The sequence below is a fragment of the Monodelphis domestica genome, chromosome 7 (genome assembly GCF_027887165.1).
Source record: "Monodelphis domestica isolate mMonDom1 chromosome 7, mMonDom1.pri, whole genome shotgun sequence".
In the NCBI taxonomy this organism is placed as follows: domain Eukaryota; kingdom Metazoa; phylum Chordata; class Mammalia; order Didelphimorphia; family Didelphidae; genus Monodelphis; species Monodelphis domestica.
The window spans coordinates 86541137-86564720 of record NC_077233.1 but is presented as its reverse complement, the minus strand read 5'-3'; the positions used below and the strand labels follow the sequence as shown (position 1 = coordinate 86564720).

Here is a 23584-nt window from a genome sequence, read left to right as displayed (position 1 = left end):
GTATCCTTTCTTCCACATCCTCCTCCCTCCTCTAAACTGGGGCCCAATGGCCGAGGGTTTCGGTCACCGCTGCTCGCTACCCCAAGGAAGGGGCCCTAGGAGCAGGCCCTCCATCACTGACCCCTTTCTTGTCTCAGTTACACGTTGACTCTGGGAGAGAACAGCATCTTGATTCCTGGCTGCACTCAGAAATGCTCCAAAGAGGTGGAAGAGAAAGCCTGCTGTCCCGGTTCTGGGGCTCGCAGTGCTATGGTATGGGGCAGGGATGAATGGGGACGTTGCCAATCTTGTACCATGGGAGTGGGCCCCAGCGCCATCAGCTCGGTTCCCCAACAACAAATGGGCCAGGACCACGTGAGGCTAAGGCTCTTCTTCCAGCAGTTCTCTGACTCTGGGGTCTCATGACCTCCAGCAGATATAGGAGGCTCTTTCAACCCCCCCCCCTTCCCCAGAGGGACTCTTGGCACCCTCCCAGGCCCAAAGGTCTCTCTCTCCCGGCCCATCTCTGTCAGAGTGACCCATCACCTAAGATGGGGGCTCAGACCCAGGGCTGGCGCCTGAGCCCAGCTGACTCTGCTGATTCTTCACAGAGTGTCCTGGGGGAGCCCAGAATCCCTGTAATGGTCATGGAGCCTGCTTGGATGGGATTGGTCAGAATGGGACCTGCGTGTGTGAGGTGAGAGGCTGGGAGATGGACATGGAGGGGAGGTCAGGTGAGGCCATGGGGCAGCAAGAATGGAAGCCCCAGGGGAAACGAGGGAAGGACCTCTCACCTAGCCTGTGGGCTTTGTCTCTCCTCAGGAGGGCTTTGGGGCTTTGCCTGCCAGGACTGCAGAGACAGGAGCTTATTTGGTCCTGACTGCAAATCAGGTAAGGAGGCAGGGGACAGACACAGACTGACGGTCTCTGGCCAGAGGCGGGGAAGACAGACACACAGAGACAGACTACACAGACCAGAAAAGTTGACAGACACAGACAAGAAGACACAGGTTCTTGGTAACTTAAAGATACCAAGAAAAAAAAAGACAAAGGCAGAAAGAAACAATTAGAGCTGAATAAACAGAGATGAGAGGCACAGAGAACAGGAGAAACCATTAGAAACCAAGATAAAAGGGAGATCATAGAGACCCTATAAAAAAGACAGAGAGAAAAGGGGACAAAGGAAAAGATAAAGAATAGGTTCTCTCTATTTCTTTGTGTGTGACCAGCTGTGTGACCCTGGGCAAGTCACTTAATCCCCATTGCCTGGCCCTTACCACTCTTCTGCTTGGAGCCAACACACAGTATTGATTCCAAGATGGAGGTAAGGGAAAAGAAAGAAAAAAGAAAGAAAGAAAGAAGAAAGAAAGAAAGAAAGAAAGAAAGAAAGAAAGAAAGAAAGAAAGAAAGAAAGAAAAGAAAGAAAGAAAGAAAGAAAGAAAGAAAGAAAGAAAGAAAGAAAGAAAGAAAGAAAGAAAGAAAGAAACAGAAAGAAAGAGAAGAAAGAAAGAAAGAAAGAAAGAAAGAAAGAAAGAAAGAAAGAAGAAGGAAGGAAGGAAGGCAGGAAGGAAGGAAGGAAGGAAGGAAGGAAGGAAGGAAGGAAGGAAGGAAGGAAGGAGGGAAGGAAGGAAGGAAGGAAGGAAGGAAGGAAGGAAGGAAGGAAGGAAGGAAGGAAAGGAAGGAAGGAAGGAAGGAAGGAAGGAAGGAAGGAAGGAAGGAAGGAAGGAAGGAAGGAAAGAGAGAGAATTCTTCATTGGGAGAAAGTCTTTCTCTGTTTTCAAGAATCCCCCACACACACACACCTGAAGGATGGATTTTGCAGACGGGGGTAGGGATGAAGCCTTGTATTCTTTTGTTCATGGGAGTGCAGTAAACAGGCTCGAGCCGGGCTTGGTACTCAAGGGGCTGAGTAAGCTCCAGGGATGGCTCCTTTTCTTCCTTCTAGTGTGTGCCTGTGTCAATGGGGTGTGCAAAAATGGGCCTCAGGGTGACGGAAGCTGCCTCTGCTTTGCTGGCTACACTGGCCCCAGGTGTGACCAGGGTGAGTGACGTGGGCCGGGGGGACCTCGGGTGGCGGCAGGGAGAGAGGAGGAGGGTAGGGTGGCAGGTGAGGACTGGTGGTCAATTCTCAGTAAATCACAAGCCACTTCATTCTTTCCTGCCTCACAGCCTCCACCAGAACCTCAGGCTAGAAGGAAGCTTAGAGATCAGAGTCCAGCCTCCCTCACCCTTCCACACATACCCTATTTACAGAAGGAGAAACTGAGGTTCAGAGGACAGGAATGTTTTGTCAGGGCTCCTGACCCTCAGCCTCTCCACTCCTTTGCCCCATTTTCCTACTGTTTTTCCAGAACTACCTGCCTGCAAGGCCCTGGCCTGCCCGAAGAACTCGCAGTGTGTGGGTGCGGACACCGGGGCGCCCAGCTGCAAGTGCCTCCCAGGCTTCCTGCTGCAGGCCAGTAAATGCCAAGGTGAGCCCCTGGGACCCTCCAACCCTACATCTCTCCAGGCTGTAGGGAAGTGCTTGCTGCTCAGAAAAGAAGCAAATGTGCCCCTCCACTCTCTGGCCTCCCCTAGTGTACGCGGCGCGGGAAGATACTGGGACTCGCGCATTTGGACACGGGACAAACTGTGAAAACGGGGACTTTGGGGGCAGCGAGGTAGCCCGGGGGTCTGGCCTCAGACCGTGCCTCGCTGGGCAGGTCACGGCTGGCCCTTAGCCCTCTTCTGCCTTAGAAGGGAGCCTCAGGACTTGGCAATTCTAAGGCAGAAGAGGATTGTTTTGCTTTTTTTAATGGGGAAATTGGCTCTCAGTTCTTGTCCTGCTCTCTGCTCAATTCCCTTTTCCACTGAAACGGGATCCCACTGAGTCCTTTATGCTGAATCCACCTCAACTGGGCACTGGCCAGTTTCCCAGCAGGAAATGAAAGATGCTGCTCTGTAGATGGATTCACGGATTCAGCAGCTGGTCAGGCAGCCCGTGTCCCAGCCTGTCCGGGAGGGACGACCATGAATTCATTCATCCATCCCATGCGTGCTTATCAAATGTATATTAAGTGGGGGGTAGCAAGGGGGCTCAGTGGACAGAGAGCCAGGCGGGGAGGTCCTGGGTTCAAATCTGCCTTCAGACCCTTCCCAGCGGTGTGACCCTGAGCAAATCACTTAACCCCTACTACCTAATCCTTCCCATCAGTCCACAGTATTGATTCCAAGGTGGAATCAATAAAAAGTATATAAACTATAAAAATAAATAAATGAATGAATGAAAAGCTTAAGTATCTACAAACCTGCTCCAAATTCCCACAAATGCCTCCTCCAACACATCGAGGCTCCATCGCCTCACAGCCCCACCCTAGCTCCTAAAGACAATTCCCAACGCCTGACCGCTTCCCTGACGGACCTTCCTCCATCCTTTCAGCCCAGAATCCCTGTTCTCCATTTCCCTGCTCTTCTTTTGCGACGTGCTCAGCCCTGGAGAGCGGAGGCTTTGAATGCCGGTGCAAGGCTGGTTACCACGGAGACGGGAAGTTCTGCCAGCCTGTGGACCCCTGCGCTTCCAACAACGGCGGCTGCCCCAGTAACACCACCAAATGCGTCTATCAGAGGCCAGGCAAGGTGACCAGGAGCTCCGGCCCCGGACGCCGGAGGAGGGGAAGGCGGGGAGCCAGTCTGGGGGCGGGGCCGGGAGGGCCGAATGTGGGGCTCCTTCCCTCGTCCTGTCCCAGTACCACCACCAAATGCTGCTGTCGGGGCCAGGCAAGGTGACCAGGAGCTCCGGCCCGGGACGCCGGAGGAGGGGAAGGCGGGGAGCCAGTCTGGGGGAGGGGCCGGGAGGGCCGAATGTGGGGCTCCTTCCCTCGTCTTGCCCCAGTAACACCACCAAATGCGTCTATCAGAGGCCAGGCAAGGTGACCAGGAGCTCCGGCCCGGGACGCCGGAGGAGGGGAAGGCGGGGAGGGAGGGGGCTGCTCCAGAGTCCTCGGGGAGGGGCCGGGAGGGCCGAATGTGGGGCTCCTTCCCTCGTCCTGTCCCAGTAACACCACCAAATGCGTCTATCAGAGGCCAGGCAAGGTGACCAGGAGCTCCGGCCCGGGACGCCGGAGGAGGGGAAGGCGGGGAGCCAGTCTGGGGGAGGGGCCGGGAGGGCCGAATGCGGGGCTCCTTCCCTCGTCCTGTCCCAAACCGCGCCAGCTGGGTGTCTCTGCTCCCCCCAGTCCTCTTGCGTCTGCAAACCCGGCTTCTACAGCCTTAGCAGCACCATCTCGGAGGGCTGCCGGACCTCCACGCGCACCTGCTATCACTACTTCTGCGACAACTCGGCCACTTGCCAGAGCGACGAGCAGGGGAAGCCCAAGTAAGCGTGGGGCAGCGTGAGCGGGCGTGGGGCGACGCACGGGAAGGGCCCGGTCCGGGGGCGCCGCGGAGGGATTCTGCGGGCGCACAAAGGCGAGACGGCCTTTTCTAGGGGAAGGAGCATCGGGCAGAGGCTTGGGACCTCGGTTCAAATCCCAGCTCTGCTCCTTGGGGTTCTGGGCCCCCGGGGGGAGTCACTTAACCCCCGTGAGCCTCAGTTTCTTTATTTGCAAAATAAGGAGGCAGAATAGATCTCGGGTTCTTTCCGGCTCCAAAGTCCAGGGCGATGGGGAGGGTCTATACTGGGATGTCTGAGTCCATCTCTTTTCCTCAGTCAATAATTGAGCATTAGTGAGTTCTGGCTAGACAAAAAATGGAAGAAAAAATTACTGGTGGATGGGGAAGGGCAAGAATGCTCATCTTAAAAGGGAATCCAAAGCAGCTAGGGGCACAGTAGATACGGGGTTGTGCCTGTAGTCAGGAAATAGGCCTCAGTGGACTTCAGTGACCCTGGGCAAGTCACTTAATCTCTTTGCCTCAGTTTCCTCAACTGTAAAATGGGGCTAATAATAGGACCCATCCTCCAGGGTTGTTGTGAGGATTATTAAATGAGACAAGATTTGTAAAGTGCTGGCACACAGCAGGCTCTGAATAAATGCTTGTGACCTTCCTTCCTATAACACAAGGCAAAGGAGAGACAGAAGAAATAGGACAGACTCCTTCATCTGGAGCAATCAGAGAAGGCTTCAGGGAGGAGTTGGTCCTTGAATCAAGAGAAGTATCCTGAAAGCTGGAGATGAGGAGAAAGAGGTTGGGAGGGCAGGGCCTGCCCAGAATGTACAGAGACAGGAGACAGAGGACCTGAGATGGGGACAGCCTAGGTGTCTAGTTCAGTGGAGACACAGTTCAAAGAGGAGAATGGTGGGAACCAAATAGTAAAGCCAAATCGTAAATACCAGGTGGAGGGAGTTTGTATTCTAAAATAGGCAGCATAGGGGCATCGGAGTGGCTTAGTGGATTGAGAGCCACATCTAGGGATGGGAGGACCTGGGTTCAAATCTGGCCTCAGCCACTTCCTAGCTATGTAACCCTGGGCAAGTCACTTAACTCCCATTGCCTAGCCCTTACCTCTCTTCTGCCTTGGAGTGAATACTTAGTATTGACTCTAGACAGAAGAAGGGTTTAAAAAAAATGAAATAGGCAGCATAGTACAGCAGATAGAGTGCCAGGGCTGGAGTCAAGAGAATTTGGGTTTGACTCCTGCCTCAGCTACTTCCTAGCGGTGTGACCTTAGGCAAATCACTTCAGCTCTCTCAGCCTGTTTTCTCCACAAAAGGGGGATAAAACAGCACCTGCCTCACAGGGTGGTTGTGAAATCCAAATGAGAAAATGTATGAAAAGAGCCTTGCAAGGTTGATTTATAGATGCTGGCTGTAATGGCAGTGATCGTCACTGTCCTGGCATCAATAGGATCCACTGGGAGGCTTTGCTTGGAGGAGTTGCACAATCAGAACTAAGGAAGATCATGTTGGTAGCTGAGTAAAGGGCAGATGGGGGGCGGGGGGAGACCGAGGCCAAGGAGATCAGAGAGGAGTCTACAACCACAAGGGCCAAAAGGTGAGGATGGTCAGAGAATAAGAGGGCGCAGATGAGAGGTATTGTGGAGTGACGAGACTTCCCGGCTAATTAGATTTGGGGAGAAGGGAGAGGAAAGAGGCAAAGATGACCTTGGAATTTTGAGCCTGAATGACTAGACAGAGAAGGATGCCATCATCAGAATCAGAAAAGGGCAGATGAAAGGCGGAAGTCCTTGAGTTCTGCTTTGGACATAGAGTTGAAGATTTGGGTGTGACATTCATGTGGGTTAGGAGGTCTAGAGAGGACTGGAGCAAGGGTAGATGTGAGAGCCTTCTGCATAAATGAGGCCATTTAAACCAATGGAGTAGAGGAGATTCATAAGACAGAGAGTGTCTGTCAAAGACAGGCAGCTTTCTTTCTTTCTCTTTTTAATATCTCTCAATCACTCCCTTCCTTCCTTTCTTTTTCTTCCTTCCTTTCTTCCTTTCTCATTCTTTGTTTGCTTCTTCCATTCTTTCTTTCTTTCTTTCCTTCTTTCTTTCCTTCTTTCTTTCTTTCTTTCTTTCTTTCTTTCTTTCTCTCTTTCTCTCTTTTTCTCTTTCTCTCTTTCTCTCTTTCTCTCTTTCTCTCTTTCTCTCTTTCTTTCTTTCTCTCTTTCTCTCTTTCTTTCTTTCTCTCTTTCTCTCTTTCTTTCTTTCTTTCTTTCTTTCTTTCTTTCTTTCTTTCTCTTTCTTCCTTCCTTCCTTCCTTTCTCTCTTTCTTTCTTTCTCTCTTCCTTCCTCCCTTTCCTTTTCCTTTCCATCTTAGACTCAATAGTGTATTGGTTCCAAGGCAGAAGAGTAATAAAGACTAGGCAATTGGGGTTAAGTGACTTGCCCAGGGTCATACACAGCAAAGAAATATCTGAGATATGAACCCAGGACCTCCCTTTCCTAGACCTGGCTCTCCATCCACTGAATCACCTAGCTGCCCTCAGTAGGTTTTATTTCTAGGAGATGAGGAAGAGTGCAGGGCCTTGGGTGACTCCCTCCCTACACAATCCACTGAGGACACAGAAGGAATGGGATGAGCCAGGAAAGGAAACCAAGATCAGATAGGGAGAGTACCAGTAGAGGACACCATCAGGGAAGCCTAAAGAGAAGAGGGCATATGCAAAAGAAGGGGCTGATCAAGAGTGGCCAATTCTAGAGGGAAGGCAAGTAAGTCTCAGACTAGAAGAATCTAGAAGAGCTGGCAGTGAAGGCACGATTGGTGACCTTTGAGTAACTGGTATCAGCAAAATGGTCACAATGAAAAATAGTTTGAAAGAAGCTGAAGGGTGAGTAAGGAGGTCATGTGGAAGTAGACTCTTCTTCTTGGAAATCTGGCCTTCCCTAGAAGGGGAAGAGAGAAAGGATGAAATGTGAGAAGAGCAGATGATGGGGTCAAGAGGAAGTTTTAGAGATTAGGAAAGATCAGAGCAAGGTTGTGGTTTGAGAAGAATGGACCAGTAAAAGGTTGCAGGAGATAAAGCAATTGAGGCAGTTCATGGAGGGAATAGGGAGAGATGAAACTAAAAGTATGGGTGGAAGAAAGGTCCCCCTAACCCTCTGCATATGTTCATATGAACGTTCAAGGCAGACAGGTCTATCTTTTTTTTTTAAACCTTGACACTGAATATTGGTTCCAAAGCAGAAGAGCAGTAAAGGCTAGGCAAGCGGAGTCAAATGATTTGCTCAGAGTCACACAGCTAGGCTGTGTCTCAATCTAGATTTGAATCCAGGACTTCTCATCTCCAAGCCTGGCTCTCTGTCCAATGAAATATTGCCTTCCTTTTTTTTACCTAGGATTTAGCACAGTGCCTGGCCCATAGTAAATGTTGGATAAATGCTTGTAGAGCGACTGACCCTTGAAAGGAGCTGGGGAGATGTGGAGGCAGATTTTTGACTAATAGAAGAAAAGCAATTAAAGCCATCCAAAACTGGAACAAGTGTCAGCAGGGAGAGAGCTCACCGTCACTGGAGGTCTTCACACAGATGCTGGATGCTCGCTGGTCAATTCTGGATCAGACTAGTGGGGCTCTGCACAAATCTGAGGGAGATGAGGAGCCCAGGGAGGAGGGATGGGGACAGGATGGCCATTCAAGAGCAAGGGAGCCAACATAGTCATGGCTGAACCTGGTCCTGGGTGGCAGCTGTTTGTCCAGATGTTCTTGTACAGGGGCAGCTAGGTAGGACGGTGAATAAAGTGCCAGACCTGAGTCAGAAGGTCCTGGGTTCAAATCCGACCTCAGAGGCCTCCTAGTCGTGTGATCCTGGACAAGCCACTTAACCCCCATTGCCTATCCCTTGCCATTCTGTCTGGAGTTGTTGCTAAGAATATGCACACACAAGAGAACAGGAGGGAATTCAGAAGGAAGCACAAGACAAGCAAGGAAGCGTTGAAAGTGACGTGTAGAATTTGTTAGATACTTTTGATAAGCAAGTGGTATGAAATGAAGAGTTGGAGTTTCAAGTGGAATCTTCCTTTTGGGGTTCTCTTGAGTGTACAGTGTTCTATTTTAGAGTTTAAGTTCAGAATCTTAAAAATTAAATTAAAAAATTCACAAAATAAATATGAGGGAGCTGGGAGGGATCTGCGGAGGCACAGTGGGGTGGAGAAGGGGCAGAAAAGGCTTCCTGTAGATTAGAAGCTGGTACCTGGGCTGAAACTTGAGAGAAAGAAAGTATTCTAGGAAATGGAGGGGAGGAGTAAGAGGATTCCAGCCAGTTCAAAGATGGGGCACAAAATCTAACTTGACTAAACTGGGGAGCATGGGAAGATGTGGGATGTATCAATACGTCTTGACTAGTAGGTTGGAGCCAGGTTCTGAAAGCTTTTACATTTCAAGCAGAGGAGGTTCTCTCTGTTTCTGGGTGCAATAGGGAGCCACTGAGGTTTGTTGAGTAGAGGAGTGACAAGGTCAGATAGATCTGAACTTAAAGGTAATCACTGTGACATCTACTTGGAGGTCAGATGAGAGAGGGGAAGGATGAAGCAGGACCACTCATTCAGAAGCTATTGCAATGGGGGCAGGTTCCCTGGGTCTTCTCTTCCTCACTTTAGCACAGCACAGGGTTCTACACATAGGCATCCTCAGTGAAGGTCTCTTGTTCTAAATCTAGCCAGGGAGACAAGACCTGAATATTAGATGATAAGAAAGGTAGTGGCTGAAGGACGCTAAGAGCCCAAAGAAGACCAGTCTTGGGCTGGGGAAAATTTCCGGGAAGAGGGGAGACTTGTCCTGGGCCTTGGAGGCTGGGAAGAAGAATTTGAGGAGGTAGAAGGGAGAAGAAAGAAGGGAAGGATGAGAGCTAAGGGACAAAAGGGGTCAGGGATAGGGAAGAGCCTGGTCCAGTGGGTACAGAAATCGCCCTCGGAGATCTAGGGACACAATTCTGTTAAAGCTGCTTTCACATCCCCGATCATTCCCATTCCAAGGTGTGTCTGCAAAGAAGGGGAGATTGGAAACGGACGTTCCTGCTATGGCCACTTTCTTAGGGAGCTGGAGAGGAAGAAGATCCTCCGCTCAAGCTTGAGGACCTTAGATACAGCCATCTCCATGCTGGGTAATAACCCTTCCAGGCTGATCGGGGGACCCTGATGCCCTGATGAAGGAAGGGCTTGACCCCAGGGCTCTGACTTCATTAGACCGGGGCAGGTCCAGGCATGGGGAAAGGAGGATCATAAGTGGAAGCAGAGCCAGCTTGTTGGAAGTCTATCAACAAGTCGAGAATAGACACCAAGGCAGAACACGTACAGTAGACAGAGGGTTACCCCCCCCCCAGGCTGGGGAGCTCCTGACATCTCCACCTTTTACAGAGAAAGGCTGTGGGGACATCCTGTCCAAGTCTGGGCCTTTCACGGTGCTGGTCCCATACCTGTATGTGACTTCGAGCTTGAATGTGAGTGCTATTGATCCCCTGGCCCCCAGGCACTAAGCTGGGCATTCATTCTGGCCCTTTCTTTCTCCTGATCCCTCCTTTGCTTCCCACTCAGAGAGGGCCAGAGCCTGAACCCTTCACCCCTGTATCCCTCAACCCAGGGACCTGGCCAGAGCCTGAACCCTTCACCCCTGTATCCCTCAACCCAGGGACCTGGCCAGAGCCTGAACCCTTCACCCCTGTATCCCTCAACCCAGGGACCTGGCCAGAGCCTGAACCCTTCACCCCTGTATCCCTCAACCCAGGTTAAACCCTGGCAAATCCCCCTCCCCAGAATTGTACAATCTTGGGAGCTCGATATTCCTCTTCCTTCCTTATTTTTTTAAACCCTTACTTTTTCTCTTAGAACTGATAAACAAGTATTGGTTCCAAGACAGAAGAGTGATAAGGGCTAGGCAATAGGGACTGAGTGACTTTACTGGGGTCACACAGCTAGGAAGTGTCTGAACCCAGGACCTTTCATCTCCAGGCCATGTTCTCTATCCACTGAGCCACCTAGCTGCTCCTCAGAAATGGAATTTTCAGCCTGGTCCAACTACTTCAAAGCCAGGATTTTTTTCTACTACACCATGCTGACCGCCATCTTCCCATGGAACTCCAGGGAAGGTCTCCGAGCCTATCCCTATCTCACTGTGGTCCCCGAGTCCTCTTTCCCGATAGCCCCCTAACATCTTCCTTTTGCCTTCCATGAAGGAATCCATGTCAAGATCGCTATGCAAACTCCACATCATTCCTGGAGTGCATCTGATAGAAAATGGCTTCCAGACTACCAAGACGTGGTGGACCCTGGATGGAGAGTCACTGACCTTATCTTCCAACTTCCGTTTAGTAAGGAGGCTTTGGAGGGCCAAGATGCCTCGCTATTTTCTCTGAGTTCCACAGTGTGCTCAGTTCTTTGCTTGATGCCATGAGGGACAGAGATGGTGGGGCAGAGGAGATGTGCTCTCAAGAAACTCGAAGCCTAGGGGAGGCAGGAGAAGCACACTCATGTCTGGCCTTCAGGAAGTTCTGCAGGAGGAGGGGGCTGAGGCTAAATACTCAATTGGGAGATTCGGGTGAAGGGCACTTCTGCAGACGGAACGATTTGATCTCCTATCTCTCTCTCTGTCTCTGTCTGTCTGTCTCTGTCTGTCTGTCTCTTTGTCCCTCTCTCTCTGTCTCTATCTCTCTGTCTGTCTCTGTCTCTCTTTCTCTCTCTGTCTCTCTTTCTCTCCCCTTTCTCTTCTCTCCTCTTTTTCTCCCATTCCTTTCTTCTTTCTCTCCCTCTCTCCTTCCCTCCCTCTCTCTTCCCCTTTTTCTCCCTCTCCTTCTTTCTCTTCTCTCTCTTCTTTTTCCTCTTTCTCCTTTCCTGGGAAGACTTGGGGGAGCTAGAAGGCAGTGCCTGAGGGGTGCATTCTTCAAAGATCGAACAGAGATGTAGAAAGCTATTCAGGGCTCAGGCTGACCCTAGAAGTGATAATGAGCCTAATGTATTGGTAGGGAGAGGTGAGGAGGCTTGGTCAGATTGAAGTGGAGATTTATTAGAGAACAGACGGAATGCTGGGTAGACAGGATGGGCCCAATAGCAGAGGGTCTTGAATGCTGAAGTCGGTGGGGACCAGGCTTGGGAATGAGACTCTCTCCTGATGTCCTCCTTAGGTTCTTCAGTCTCTAGGCCAGCAGAGATGAGAGACTTGGCACTAGTCAAGTGATACCACCCACTCTATACCTAGGGGCAAGCTTTCGTTGTTGGGAGGGGTTCAGAAATCACCAGGCGGGGTCCCGACTACAGGCAAGGGGGATTTGATGTCTGATTCTTTTGCAGAGCAATGAGAAAATATACAGATACAAAGATCAACCAGATCAATCATACGAAGTCATCTTGGCCAACTTGCCTGCAGCCAATGGCATCTTCCATTTGGTCAGCAGCCTCCGTAAGCAGCCCTCTTCTGCCTTCATTCAGGGAGATCCAGAGGTGAGTCAAGCCTGTCCTCCTCTCAAAGAAAGCTCCTTTAGGGAAGGGGGTGGAGAGGAGGGTGTTGTATCCCCTGTACAGGTTCATCCTTGTCTTGGAGCTAGCCTGAGACGGGCTTTGTGGGTCCCACCATGGTGAGACTACTTGTAGAGAACCTTGAATGCTAAGCAGAGGCCACTGGGAGAGCCCAGAGAGGAGGAGTAACCAGGCAGAGAATGAGTATTTTTTTTTAAATATATTTTATTTGATCATTTCCAAGCATTATTCGTTAAAGACATAGATCATTTTCTTTTCCTCCCCCCCCCCACCCCCCATAGCCGACGCGTAAGTCCACTGGGCATTAGATGTTGAGAATGAGTATTTCTTGTCTTGGTGTGAGGGGTTCCTGACATGCCCTCTATGACCCAGGGCTCCATGGACCCGAGCTAAAGTTGGCTGAGATGGAATGGGATAGATGCTTCAGAGAAGAAGCTATCCTGAGACTCAGGCCAGGCTTTCTCCAGATAAGGGTGAGGAGGACAGAGCTCCCTCCTCTTTTCTTGCCTGACGACCCACGTCTCTTTATGCCTGGGCACGTGCGCAAAGGGCCCCCAAGGGAGTGCACATCTCTTGTGTGGAGAAGGGGTCCCCTTGGACCCCAGGAGAGGGGAAAGGTGGAGAATTTATTCCCGAGCCCAAGTCATCTACATCTTGATTTCTCAAGGGCTCCCAGAAACCAGCTGTCCATCTGGGGCCACAAGGACGGGACAATCGTCAGCAATTCCTCAAACGTAGATGCTAGGCAATACCGGAGGTAGCTTGGGAAGCAGGCACACTAGTGACCATCGACCTCTGACTCCATGAGGGGAAGATTTCAGGGCTCATAGGCAGAGGTGGGGCGGGGGGGAGAGAGGATATGAAGATTGAAGGAAGGCTCGTATTTTTCCTTCTTGATGAATTTGTGGATTTGTTTTCATGAGGCCTCCCAAAGATAGACTGGACCCTTCAGAGCCCAGGTCACAACAACTTTGGCCTTGGAAGGAGTCATAGCCTTCCCTATAAGTACTGGTGTGTCCCTGGTCCTCAGGGGCCGATGAAAGAGCAAGGAAATACATGTTTCAAGTTCTAAATTCCTGCTTCTTAGGTCCTATGGGCTTTGGGTGGCCTTCCTGTCCCAGAGGGGGAACAGGGACCTGAGTCCCCCGAGCCAGGCTAGGCATTGGATTGATGATACCCCTTTCTTTCCAAATTAGAGAGGGAATGATGACTAATGAAGCCTCTCCAGGGCTGGTCAGACTGGGAGGAAGGATTGAAGTACCTTCTGTAACCTGCCTGGGACCAGGGAAGCAGATGGAGTGGGACTGAGCAGCTCTTCCCAAAGTTGGCCAGACCTTCTGGTTAGCAAACCTCAGGTCTTGGGCATCCCTCCAGGGTTGATCCAGACCCTCAGAGATGGAGGTTCTCTCTGTGAATAGTCAAGGACAGGGAAAGCAAAGGCGTTCTCTCTCCAGATTATTCCAAAGCCCACCGACCCCAAGTATCTGTTCACTGTATCCTTACAGAAATCCATCGGGAAGATTCTGGCTTCTATGGATGTCTTCAGCCGGTTTGAAACTATCCTGGAGGTAAGCAGATGACAGAGGGCCTCAGAAGAGACAGCGACAGTCTTCGATATGATGGCCTAGATGTTCTTCTCTTACTTGGCTCCCCCACAGGGCTTCCGGGGCAGGCTCTTCTTGGCCTCAGACTCAGCCTTAGTCCCTTTTAATCAGCTCCAAGTCAACAAAATTCTTTCCTGCTATTACCAGTTTCCGTCTTTGAAATAGCCCCAGGAAGGTGGCAGAAAAAAAGGGCCCATTGAACAGAGAGGGAAACCAGTCCACGGAATGGAAGCCATTTGTCCAGGGTGAGAGAGAGACAGAGAGAGAGAGACAGACAGAGAGAGAGAGAGAGAGAGAGAGAGAGACAGACAGAGAGAGAGAGAGAGAGAGAGACAGAGACAGAGAGACAGAGAGAGACAGAGAGAGCCAGAGAGACAGAGACAGAGACAGAGAGAGCCAGAGAGAGAGAGAGCCAGAGCCAGAGCCAGAGCCAGAGACACAGAGACACAGAGACACAGAGAGACAGAGACACAGAGAGACAGACAGAGACAGACAGAGAGAGAGAGATGGTTGGGCTGGTATTCAAACTCAGGTGTAACTCAATTGTTGGAGACTTCCATAGATAATCTCTTAGAATGTCAGTGTTGAAAGGGCCCTCCAAGACTCTTTCATCTCATCCCTTTATTTTGCAGACAGGGACATTTAGGTCCTAGAGAAGGAATTTTCTAAACTTAGAGCAAAGTTGTGTAGGACCCAGTTCTCCTGATTTCAGGCCCCAAATTAGATCTTTAAAAACAACCACAAAAACAAACCATTTTTGCTTATAGCTTTTGTTTTTACATTACCTTCATTTCAGAATATATCACTCTCTCCCACATAGTAAGCCATCCCTTGTAACAAAGAAGAGACAGACAGACAGAAAGAAAAAGGCAATCCAACAAAGCTAACCGAGGTGTCTGATAGTATATACAGTATTTTGTACTCTTGATCTCCTCTCTCTCTCTCTCTCTTTCTCCTCTCTCTCCTCTTTTTCTCCCATTCCTTTCTTCTCTTTCTCTCCCTCTCTCTCTCCTTCCCTCCCTCTCTCTTCCCCTTCTTCTCCCTCTCTCTCTTCTTTTTCCTCTTTCTCCTTTCTTTTTCTCCTTTCCTCTCCTCTCTTTCTCTTCCTTCCTCTCCTCTCCCTCCTTTACTCCATCTCCCTCCATTCCTCCTTCTCCCTCTCTTTCTCTCCTCTATCTCTCTTCTCTGTCTCTTTCTTCTCTTTCTTCTCTCTCCTCTCCTATCTCCTTTCTCTCTCTTCTCTCCTCTATCTCTTTCTTCTCTCTCTTCTCTTTCTTCTCTCTCCTTTCTCTCTCTCTCTTCTCTGTCTCTGTCTCTCTGTCTCTCTGTGTGTTCTGCTTCATTGACCACAGTGAAACACAGACATCTTTGAGTCTCCCCATCTCAAAAACACAGTAACTCCCCATGGTCAAAGTATTATTACTCTATAACTTTCTTCACCTGTCAAGGTTCTGTTTTTGTTTTAATTTATAGCAAAGTAGTAAATACAGTGCCTGACACATGATAATATATGTTAAATAAATTATATGAATATAACTATATGATATAAAAATAAATGTATGTTCCCTCTTTCCCTTGTTATTGAAGCCCTGAATTTTATTGGTATAGGGAGTCTCTCTTAGTGGATAGAGAGAACTAGACTTGGAGTTAGGAAGAGCTGAGTTGAAATTCCTGCCTCAGGTTCTAGCTGCGTAACCATAGGTAATTTTCTGAGCCTCAGTTTCCTCATCTGTAAAATAAAAAGTTGAACTATACAACTTCTAAGGTTCCTTCCAGCTTTATATCTCCAACCCTGTGAACTTCCTATACCAAAACAAAATCAGAAACTGAGCTCCATGACTGAGAAGTAACTTACTCAACCGAATTCCCAGAGCTAGTAAATGGCAGTCAGGATTTGAACCCATGATTTCCCAATAGGCCATCGCGATGTTAAACAGTTTGTGGGCAGGGTCAGTGCCTCAATCCATTTTGGTGTCACGAGCATGGAACACAGAACTTGGGCACACAGGGCAGATGCTTGCTAACTGAATTGTTAATTCCAGAACTGTGGCCTCCCTTCCATCCTTGAAGGCCCAGGGCCCTTCACTGTGTTTGTCCCCAGCAACTCTGCAGTGGACAGCCTGAGAGATGGGCGACTCATTTACCTGTTCACTGAGGTGAGTGGATAGGGCCTAAGGAAAGGGGGCACGACTTGAATGGAAGGAAGCATTGGAATACCTCCCTGGGCTCCTTGACCCATCCCACCTTCAGAGCCATACCCCCTCCCTCCTCCCAACTGAACTGCAAATGCCTATCTCAGTCTATCTGCTTGGTCTCCTCCAATCCCACTCACCCCGATGATGACCATTGAGCATCACCTTGTGGGGGAAATTCTGCATTCATCCAAGAACTTTCTTCTCTATCAATGCAATTTCTAACCCTTTCACCCTATCCCAGCCCACCTCCCAAATCCTGCTTCTATGGTTTCTCCCCTCAGTTTCCTTCCTTCCTTCCTTCCTTCCTTCCTTCCTTCCTTCTCTCTCTCTCTCTCTCTCTCTCTCTCTCTCTCTCTCTCTCTCTCTCTCTCTCTCTCTCTCTCTCTCTCTCTCTCTCTCTCTCTCTCTCTCTCTCTCTCTCTTCCCCCCCCCCCCCAGCAGCTCCCTGTGGTCAGAGACACATCTTAACCCTTAGTCCAGTGCCCACTCTTGGGTTCTCTAACCAAAAGGCTGCATTAGACCAAATGAAGGCAGACTTCTCTCTTTTGTCCCCCAGGGCATCTCTAAACTTCAAGAACTGGTGAAGTACCACATTTACAGCAATGCTGGGGTAAGAGACATCTGGGCTCAGCTTCTAGCGTCGGACTCCCCCCCTTCTCCTCCATCACAGTTTCTTCCAGAGGTTCCTTTGGCCCCCAAACCCTTTTTCAGAGCCAGCCTCTTCCAGGAAGTCTTCCTGATGAGCTCTATTCCACTCTGCTCTTTGACTCCATCTCCTCAGCTTTTGCCCACTTAATTTCAGTTATCTTCACCTATGCTTTTTTATGCCTGTGTAAATGTCTTTAAATAGTCTCAAGCTGTCTTCAGGTCTCCCTCACTCCCTCAGATCAGGGGATCCCTGAAGGGAGACTCCAGGATAACTGGGACTTGGTCTTCCCCAAGGATCTAGTACCAGGACACTGTCTTGGAGACCCCCAGTCTGGGTCTAGGGGAAGGGGGATCCCATGTTCATAATAGGGGGTTCCCTGTTCACAGAAGGGGGGAACAGTCCTTTGAGGGACTCTTGCTTCAGGACATATGACCCAACTCCCAGTCCTGCCCTCTCATTCCTCAGCTGACTGTGGACAAGTTGATCTCTTTGAAAAAAATCCCGACCTTGGCCAACCAGGTCTTGATGACGAACTTCACTCCAGAGGTGAGCATGAGGCCATCTTTTCTCCTGCAGTCACAAAACCGTAGGACATGTTTTACAATTGTCCCTTCCATCAGGGAAGAGAGTACAAACTTGCCTGGGATGAGGGATTTGAGGAAACTTCTCAAGAACATCGGGTGGGTTTCCCCCCTCTTCTTGGCATCCCTAGTACATAATACTGTGTCTAGCACGGAATAAGTGGAGATACTTATTGAATGACTGCCTAATCATTTCTGTTACATAGGTAATTTATAGGTAGATTTATAGATTCCTATGTTTGTAGAGCTAGAAGGCATCTTAGAGTACCCATCCTCCCATTTTAAAGACAAAGAAATTGAGGCTCATGGGGGAAGGAAATCAATGGAACTTGCCCAAGGTCATACAGTCATACATACTATGCCTTCTGATGCCCATTTGTATTCTTTTCATTGGTCAACAATTCAACAATAACCAAATAGAATATAGAGGGAGAGAGTCCTAGGAAACATCTAATCTAGGCCTCTCATTTTATGTACATTTTATGTATGGTAAAACCAAGGCCCAGAGAAGGGAAGTAACTTGACCAGAGTCGCTGGCTGAGTCAATGACAGGGACTTGGGACCAAGTGAGCTGATAAGTCTTGCAGTACCATTTTCCCCAGGCCCAGTGAAGGGGAGATGGTGACTAGGAAGGCATGGGGGATTTCTATCATGGGGGATTTCTATCATAGGGGCGTTTCCTCTTGGGGCCTTCTGGTATCCCCTTGAAGAGCATGGATATTGTGGCATCCAATGGAATCATTCACCTGCTGGATGGCATTTTGTTGCCCCCGTCCATCCTGCCCATCCTGCCCCATCGATGCAATGAGAACCAATACACGATTGTGACAGTGAGTATTTCCAAAAAGGGGGTTCCTAGCTACTAGCCATTCCCAGGAAAGTGCCCTTAGGGAGGAGGGAGGCCATTGCCAAATGGGTTACACCACACCTTGGCTGAAGATCCATCATGATTAACCCTTCTCTTCCCTACCCTGTCTCCCCAGGGCACCTGTGGAGATTGCCAGAACCAGAATACTAGTGTATGTCCCCCCAATAGCCAAGAACTGGTGAGTTGTGCTGTGGGGTTCAAGAGGCTTCTTCTAGGAATCCTTTTAGTGGGACATGAGGGAGGAGGGAGCCTAAAAAAAAAAGAATATACCATCATATGTGTTGGGGGTGGTGGGGAAGTTGGGAGTGGGGAAGGTGGGAATGAGAGAAAACAGAATTGGTAACTGAAAAAATGAGCATTAAATTTTCTAAAAGAGAATCTAATCCTGAGTCTCTATGATCATGAAAAGTCATCCTTTGCTTGTGAAAGATCCAGCATGGGCCTTATTCCTTTCTTTTCAGTGACTCAGAAAGACCTGAGTCCTCCTGTCATACTGGCAGTGGGAAAAGAACAGGGAGGATGATTGAGGGACTGTGGAGATAGAGCTCTAAGCCTAGAGAGTCAAGCAGGCTCAAGGACTGGAAAAGGCCAGGGATCTTGGGTTGAGAGGAGGTTTATAGGGTAGTTAAGGCAAAAACCAACCTTGATCCCTGAATTCAAGCTCAAGGCCCCAAGATCCCCTCTGTCTTTCTCGGGCTCTATGCCCTCTGGACCAGACCAGAATATTTGCTATAATTATTCACAAGAGTAAAGGCAATCCACAAATTCAAAAGGGAAAAGAATAGATCAGTGATAAAACTATGATGCCCCAGCTTGGGTGATATATGACTCCTGAGCTGTGGGAGAGATGTCTGGGTATGGCTTACCCACCTTCTGCTGCCTTTTAGTCCTCAAACAAGAATGGAATCTCCTCCCTCAGAATCTTCCCCCAATCTTGTAAATAATAACAGTAATAATAAGCAATAATATTTTAAATAATTATCATATATAATAAATGTTATTATATAACAATTTGTGTTATTAATATTATGAGGCATAATAGAATAAAATAAAATAACAAAGATCATATTTTATATAATTGTTTTAATAATAATGAGGACTCTTAGCCAACCTCAATTCCTAATTAATTTCTTTGTAGCTACAGAATTTTTTTGTTTTTTTTTTCTAAAAAACCCTTATCTTTTGTCTTAGAATGGATATTAAGTATTGATTCTAAGGCATAAAAGTCATAAGAGCTAAACAATGGAGGTTAAGTGACTTGCTCAGAGTCTCACAGTTGGGAAGCATCTGAGGCCAAATTTGAACCCAGGACCTCTCATCTCCAGGCCTGGCTTTCTGTCCACTGAGACACCTAGCTGCTCCTGTAGCTACAGAATTGTAACCAGAGTGGAAATTTGAGAGTAGTAGCTGTTTGACTGGGCCAGCCACATGAATAGATAGATGATGGTTATGATGACTAAGAGGCAGCAGATCCTAGTGGATACAGAGCCAGCCTCAAAGCCAAAAAGATCTGCATTCAAATCCCACCTTTGATACCTACTGACTGTGAGACTATGGGCACTTGGGCTCTTTGTGTTCTAAGCCAAAGGTGTCAAACATGAGGTCTGTGTGTGTCCCATGTGGTCCACAACATTCCTAAGGGTAGCCAGAACCAGATTCAAATGGAATGGGGAAATAGTTAACAAAATAAATAAAAAATACACTAAAATCTGGATAGTAACTATGTGATTTTCTAAGTCAATGTGTAGCTGCAGGAATATTTATTAATTTTAACCACACAAGCCTAGAGGACTAAGAAGTTAAGCAATCATACAATCAGTATATGTCAGATGTGGAATCTGAACCCATCTGACTCCAAAGCCAGTCCAATAGCCATTATACTGGGATACCGCTCAATAAAACAATATAACAATAATAATAGTGATCATTGTAACCTCATAATCAAAGCCCATCAGTATTGGATTCTCTCCTGATTGCTGGAGATCAATACCCATGCCTGCATGAGGAGCAGGCGCCCCATTGGCAAGAGTCAAAGAGCTCTCCTCTCTCCTCTCTCCCACTCTTACCAACTACACCCCAGTCAGGACAGAGTCCCACATCTGTGGACTTTGGGACTGGGTTACATAATATTCATAATAATAATGAACATTTACATAGCACTTTATGATTTACAAAAGGTTGTAAGCCCAGAAATACCAACTGCCTTGTCCCAGGGCACACAGCAAATCAGGATGGGAAGAGGGACCAGGATAGAGAAGTCTAGTTCCACAGTGGTCCATAGGCATCCTTCCTAAACTTCCTGTTCCCTCTTCATTCTTCCTTCCTCTAGGACATTTTCCCCAAGGAGTGCTTTTACATCCATGACCCAGATGGTCTGAATGTGATGAGGAAAGGTTGTGCTCGAGTCTGTAACCAGACTACCTTGGTGAGTGAGTCACAGGAAATTTGGACCTGGAATTGAGGACTGGAATTGGGTATGCAGAGGTCCTGTTTGGTGGGGGATGCCCTCTAAAAGACAAAGGGAACCAGGAAGCAACTTGCTTTGAGTGAGCCAGTGAGGACAAAGGCTTCCACTCTCCTGATGAGGGAGAGAAGAGGGAAAACAGTGGATTCTAGCCCTGACTGATGGCTCTGGTTTGAAGTAGAATTTTTGTGAGGCTTATTCTCCTCCCATGGTCTTCCATCAAGGTAGGAATAGAGATATAGAATGGAGAGGACAAGATGAGATGAATAAAGGATATTAAATAGAGAAGGCAGAAGGGGGCAGAGTGAGGGGATGAATGGAGAATCCATGATAGAGAAGTCAGGACAGAAAGCAGATGGAGTAGAGAGATGAGATGGAATGGATGGAGACTGAATAAAAAAACATAGGACTGAATGGAGATTAAATAACCCTAGAGATTTTATTAATAATTTTAAATTTTAAATTATAGACCCCTCAGCCTCTGCTGATAAGCATATGATCTGCTGATCAATGTTTCCCAGTCTGGGCTGCTGGTGTGAGAATGGCTACATGGAGCTAAATGTCCCACAGCCCACCCTTACTCCATGACCTCTACCTAAAACACTTTCCCTTATCTTTCTCTCTGGGTCTCTTTCCCAGGTATCAGGACCTTAGAGAGGTTCTTGTTTGGGACATTAAGGATGATCAGGCAGCAGCAGTGGCTGCAATGAAACAAACCATGAATTCCTCTTTTTAGGTGCTCAGAGTCATAAAATTATAGTTAGAAAAGCTTCCCAGTGCCCCAACCACCTCAGTTGAGGATCTGATCTCATACTTTATGGAAAAAATGGAAGCCATTCCCCAAGAGCCCTCTCTTCTCTCCTCCTCTCTTTGGTGTCTTCCTCCTCTTCCTACTTGTCCTGTTATTCCTGTCTCACATGAAGAGGCAATCTTTCTCCTTGCCAACATTCTAGATAATCATCCATCCCATCCCATCTTCTCCAGCAGATTGCCCCCTGGAGTCTCTACTTTCTCTCCTATCACTGTCTTTTAAACCCTTTGCAACCTGGCTTCCTACTTCAAAATCCACCTGCAACTGTTCTCCCTGCTGTCCCCATGATGGATGATCTCTTAATTGGCAAATCTAATGGCCTTTACTCAGTTCTCACCCTTTGTGACTACTCTACAATCTTTGACACTATTGATCATTCTCTTTTCCTTAACAGTCTCCTTTCTGGATTTGTGGGACACAATCTCTTCTGGTCCTCCATCTACTTGTTTAATAACTCCTTCTGAGTCTCTGCTGGATCTGTATCTAAGCCATGCCCACCAACTGTGGGTGTCCTTCAAAGCTCTGTCCTGGGCTCTCTTCTTTTCTTCTGAACTTTCCCGCTTGGTGATCTCATTAACTCCAATGGGCTAAGTATGATCACTGAGCAGATGACTCCCGATCTCTCTGTGTCTCCTTCTCTGTCTCTGACTGTCTGTCTCTAATGTCTCTCTTGAATTTCTAGTCTAACACCATCTGCCTTTAGAACCTCTCAAAGTGAGTGATCCGTAAGCATCTTGAACTCCATATTTCCAAAACAGAACTAATTTTCCCTCTTCCACTGCTCCTTTGCCATCCTTCCAGCCTTACACACTCACAACATGGGAGTCACCCTCCACTCCTCTCTTGCCTTCACCCTACATTTCCATCCCATTGCTAGATCCTGTCATTTCTGCCTTTACTACATGTCTCATGTGCTTCCCCTTCTCTGCACTCACATAGATGCTATCATGGCATGAACCCTCATCACCTCACGCCTGGGCTATTGCAAGAGCCTGTTGGTGGGTCTTTCTGCCTCAAGTCTCTCCCCACACCAATTCCTCCTCCACTCAGCTTTCAAGTGAACATGTCATCCCTCTCCTCAATAAGTCCCAGAGGCTCCTTCAGAACTAAATATAAAATGCTCAGTTTGGCATTGAGGGTCCTTCATCTCTGGCTGGCCCCTTCATACTGTTCCTAGTCTTCTCATACCTCTGTCATCCGCGTGCATTCAATGATCTGGAATAAAACTCTCCACCTCCTAACTCTATTCCTTTACATTGGCTTCTCATTCCTCACTTCAGGCTCCTGACTTCTTTAGCTTCCTTCAAAATAGTTTAATCCCATATTTTTAAAAAATCCTTATCTTCCTATTGGTTCTAAGGCAGAAGAGTGGTAAGGGCTAGGCAATGGGGGTTAAATGACTTGCCCAGGGTCACACAGCTAGGAAGTGTCTGAGACCAGATTTGAACCCAAGTCCTCCTGTCTCTGAATCCACTAAGCCACCCAGCTGCTCCCTAAGTCCCAACTTCTTCAGCCCACATTTCCCAGGCAGTTCCTTATCCCACCCTCTGCTAAGATCTTTCCTTATAAGATCATCTTCTATTCACACTATATATCTTGTATATATGGTTAATAGCTTCCTAACCAATCAGCAGCATTTATTAAGGGCGGGCTTACTCTGTTCAGATACCTTTGTGAGCACCAAAAGCATAGGGATAGTCTATTTTTCTTTTCTTTTTTTTTCTTTTTGCCTTTGTATCTCATAATGCCTGACACAGAACAGGCACCTAAAAATGCTTGTTGACTGATTAATTGATCTTAGAGAACATCTGACCCAATATCTCCATTTTGTAGATTGGAAGACTAAAACAGAATGAGAAAGGGGGTTGCCCAAGATCACACAGTGAATTTGCTTCAGAATTGGAAATAGGATAGAAGGTCTAACAGAGACCCCTTACTCTTAATCCCAAGGAATAGGGCTAATTACCCCTAGATCTTGGGTTGTTCTGCTGTCCAGGGTGAATTCTCTAGCCCTGAGCAGTGGAAATCCTTTTTCTCTTACAGAAACTTGGCTGTTGTAAAGGCTTCTTTGGTCCTGAGTGTTCCCAGTGTCCTGGGGGGTTCTCGAATCCTTGCTATGGCAAAGGCAATGTGAGTTTCAACCATTCCTCGCATGGAGCTACGGCTAGGATGGGGCTACTGTGGATTTGGCTCAGGGTACCAAAATGAGTGTGGTGGGGATTAGAATGGTTTCCTTCTCATCGTGGTCTTTCCAATCAATAGCTAAGTGGTGCCCTTTGCTGAGGGTCTCATCCCTCTCTTGGAGTTCATCTTCCCCAACTACTGAATTTGACCCTGGGCACCTGACTTCCTACTTATAGCCTTCCCTCTACCTTTCAGTAAGCCTAATCCAGTTCTCTGATAGTCTTGCCGTCCCCCTTCCCAGGAGATGGAGGTGATCTTCTTAGCCTCCTGATGCTGTCATTCACAGCTGGCATGGCAGCTTCACTGTCTGACCCCAGAGAGCCCTCTTGGGATGGGAAGGGAACAGGCCTGGAGGATGAAGGGTTG

At 48.1% G+C, this 23584-nt stretch overlaps 1 protein-coding gene across 1 annotated transcript in view; it reads left to right on the top strand.

Annotated features, from left to right (window-relative positions):
• Positions 1 to 23584, top strand: part of STAB1 (stabilin 1) — a 75248-nt gene that overhangs the window by 12713 nt on the left and 38951 nt on the right. Inside the window, 18 exon segments of the mRNA XM_056806274.1 lie at positions 138 to 252; positions 684 to 870; positions 1925 to 2020; positions 2331 to 2450; positions 3398 to 3594; positions 4194 to 4333; positions 9370 to 9497; positions 9751 to 9833; positions 10566 to 10700; positions 11677 to 11826; positions 13368 to 13430; positions 15509 to 15622; positions 16218 to 16271; positions 16776 to 16856; positions 17563 to 17721; positions 17875 to 17937; positions 20089 to 20184; positions 23078 to 23164. Coding sequence (XP_056662252.1) covers positions 138 to 252; positions 684 to 870; positions 1925 to 2020; positions 2331 to 2450; positions 3398 to 3594; positions 4194 to 4333; positions 9370 to 9497; positions 9751 to 9833; positions 10566 to 10700; positions 11677 to 11826; positions 13368 to 13430; positions 15509 to 15622; positions 16218 to 16271; positions 16776 to 16856; positions 17563 to 17721; positions 17875 to 17937; positions 20089 to 20184; positions 23078 to 23164 — 2068 coding nt within the window.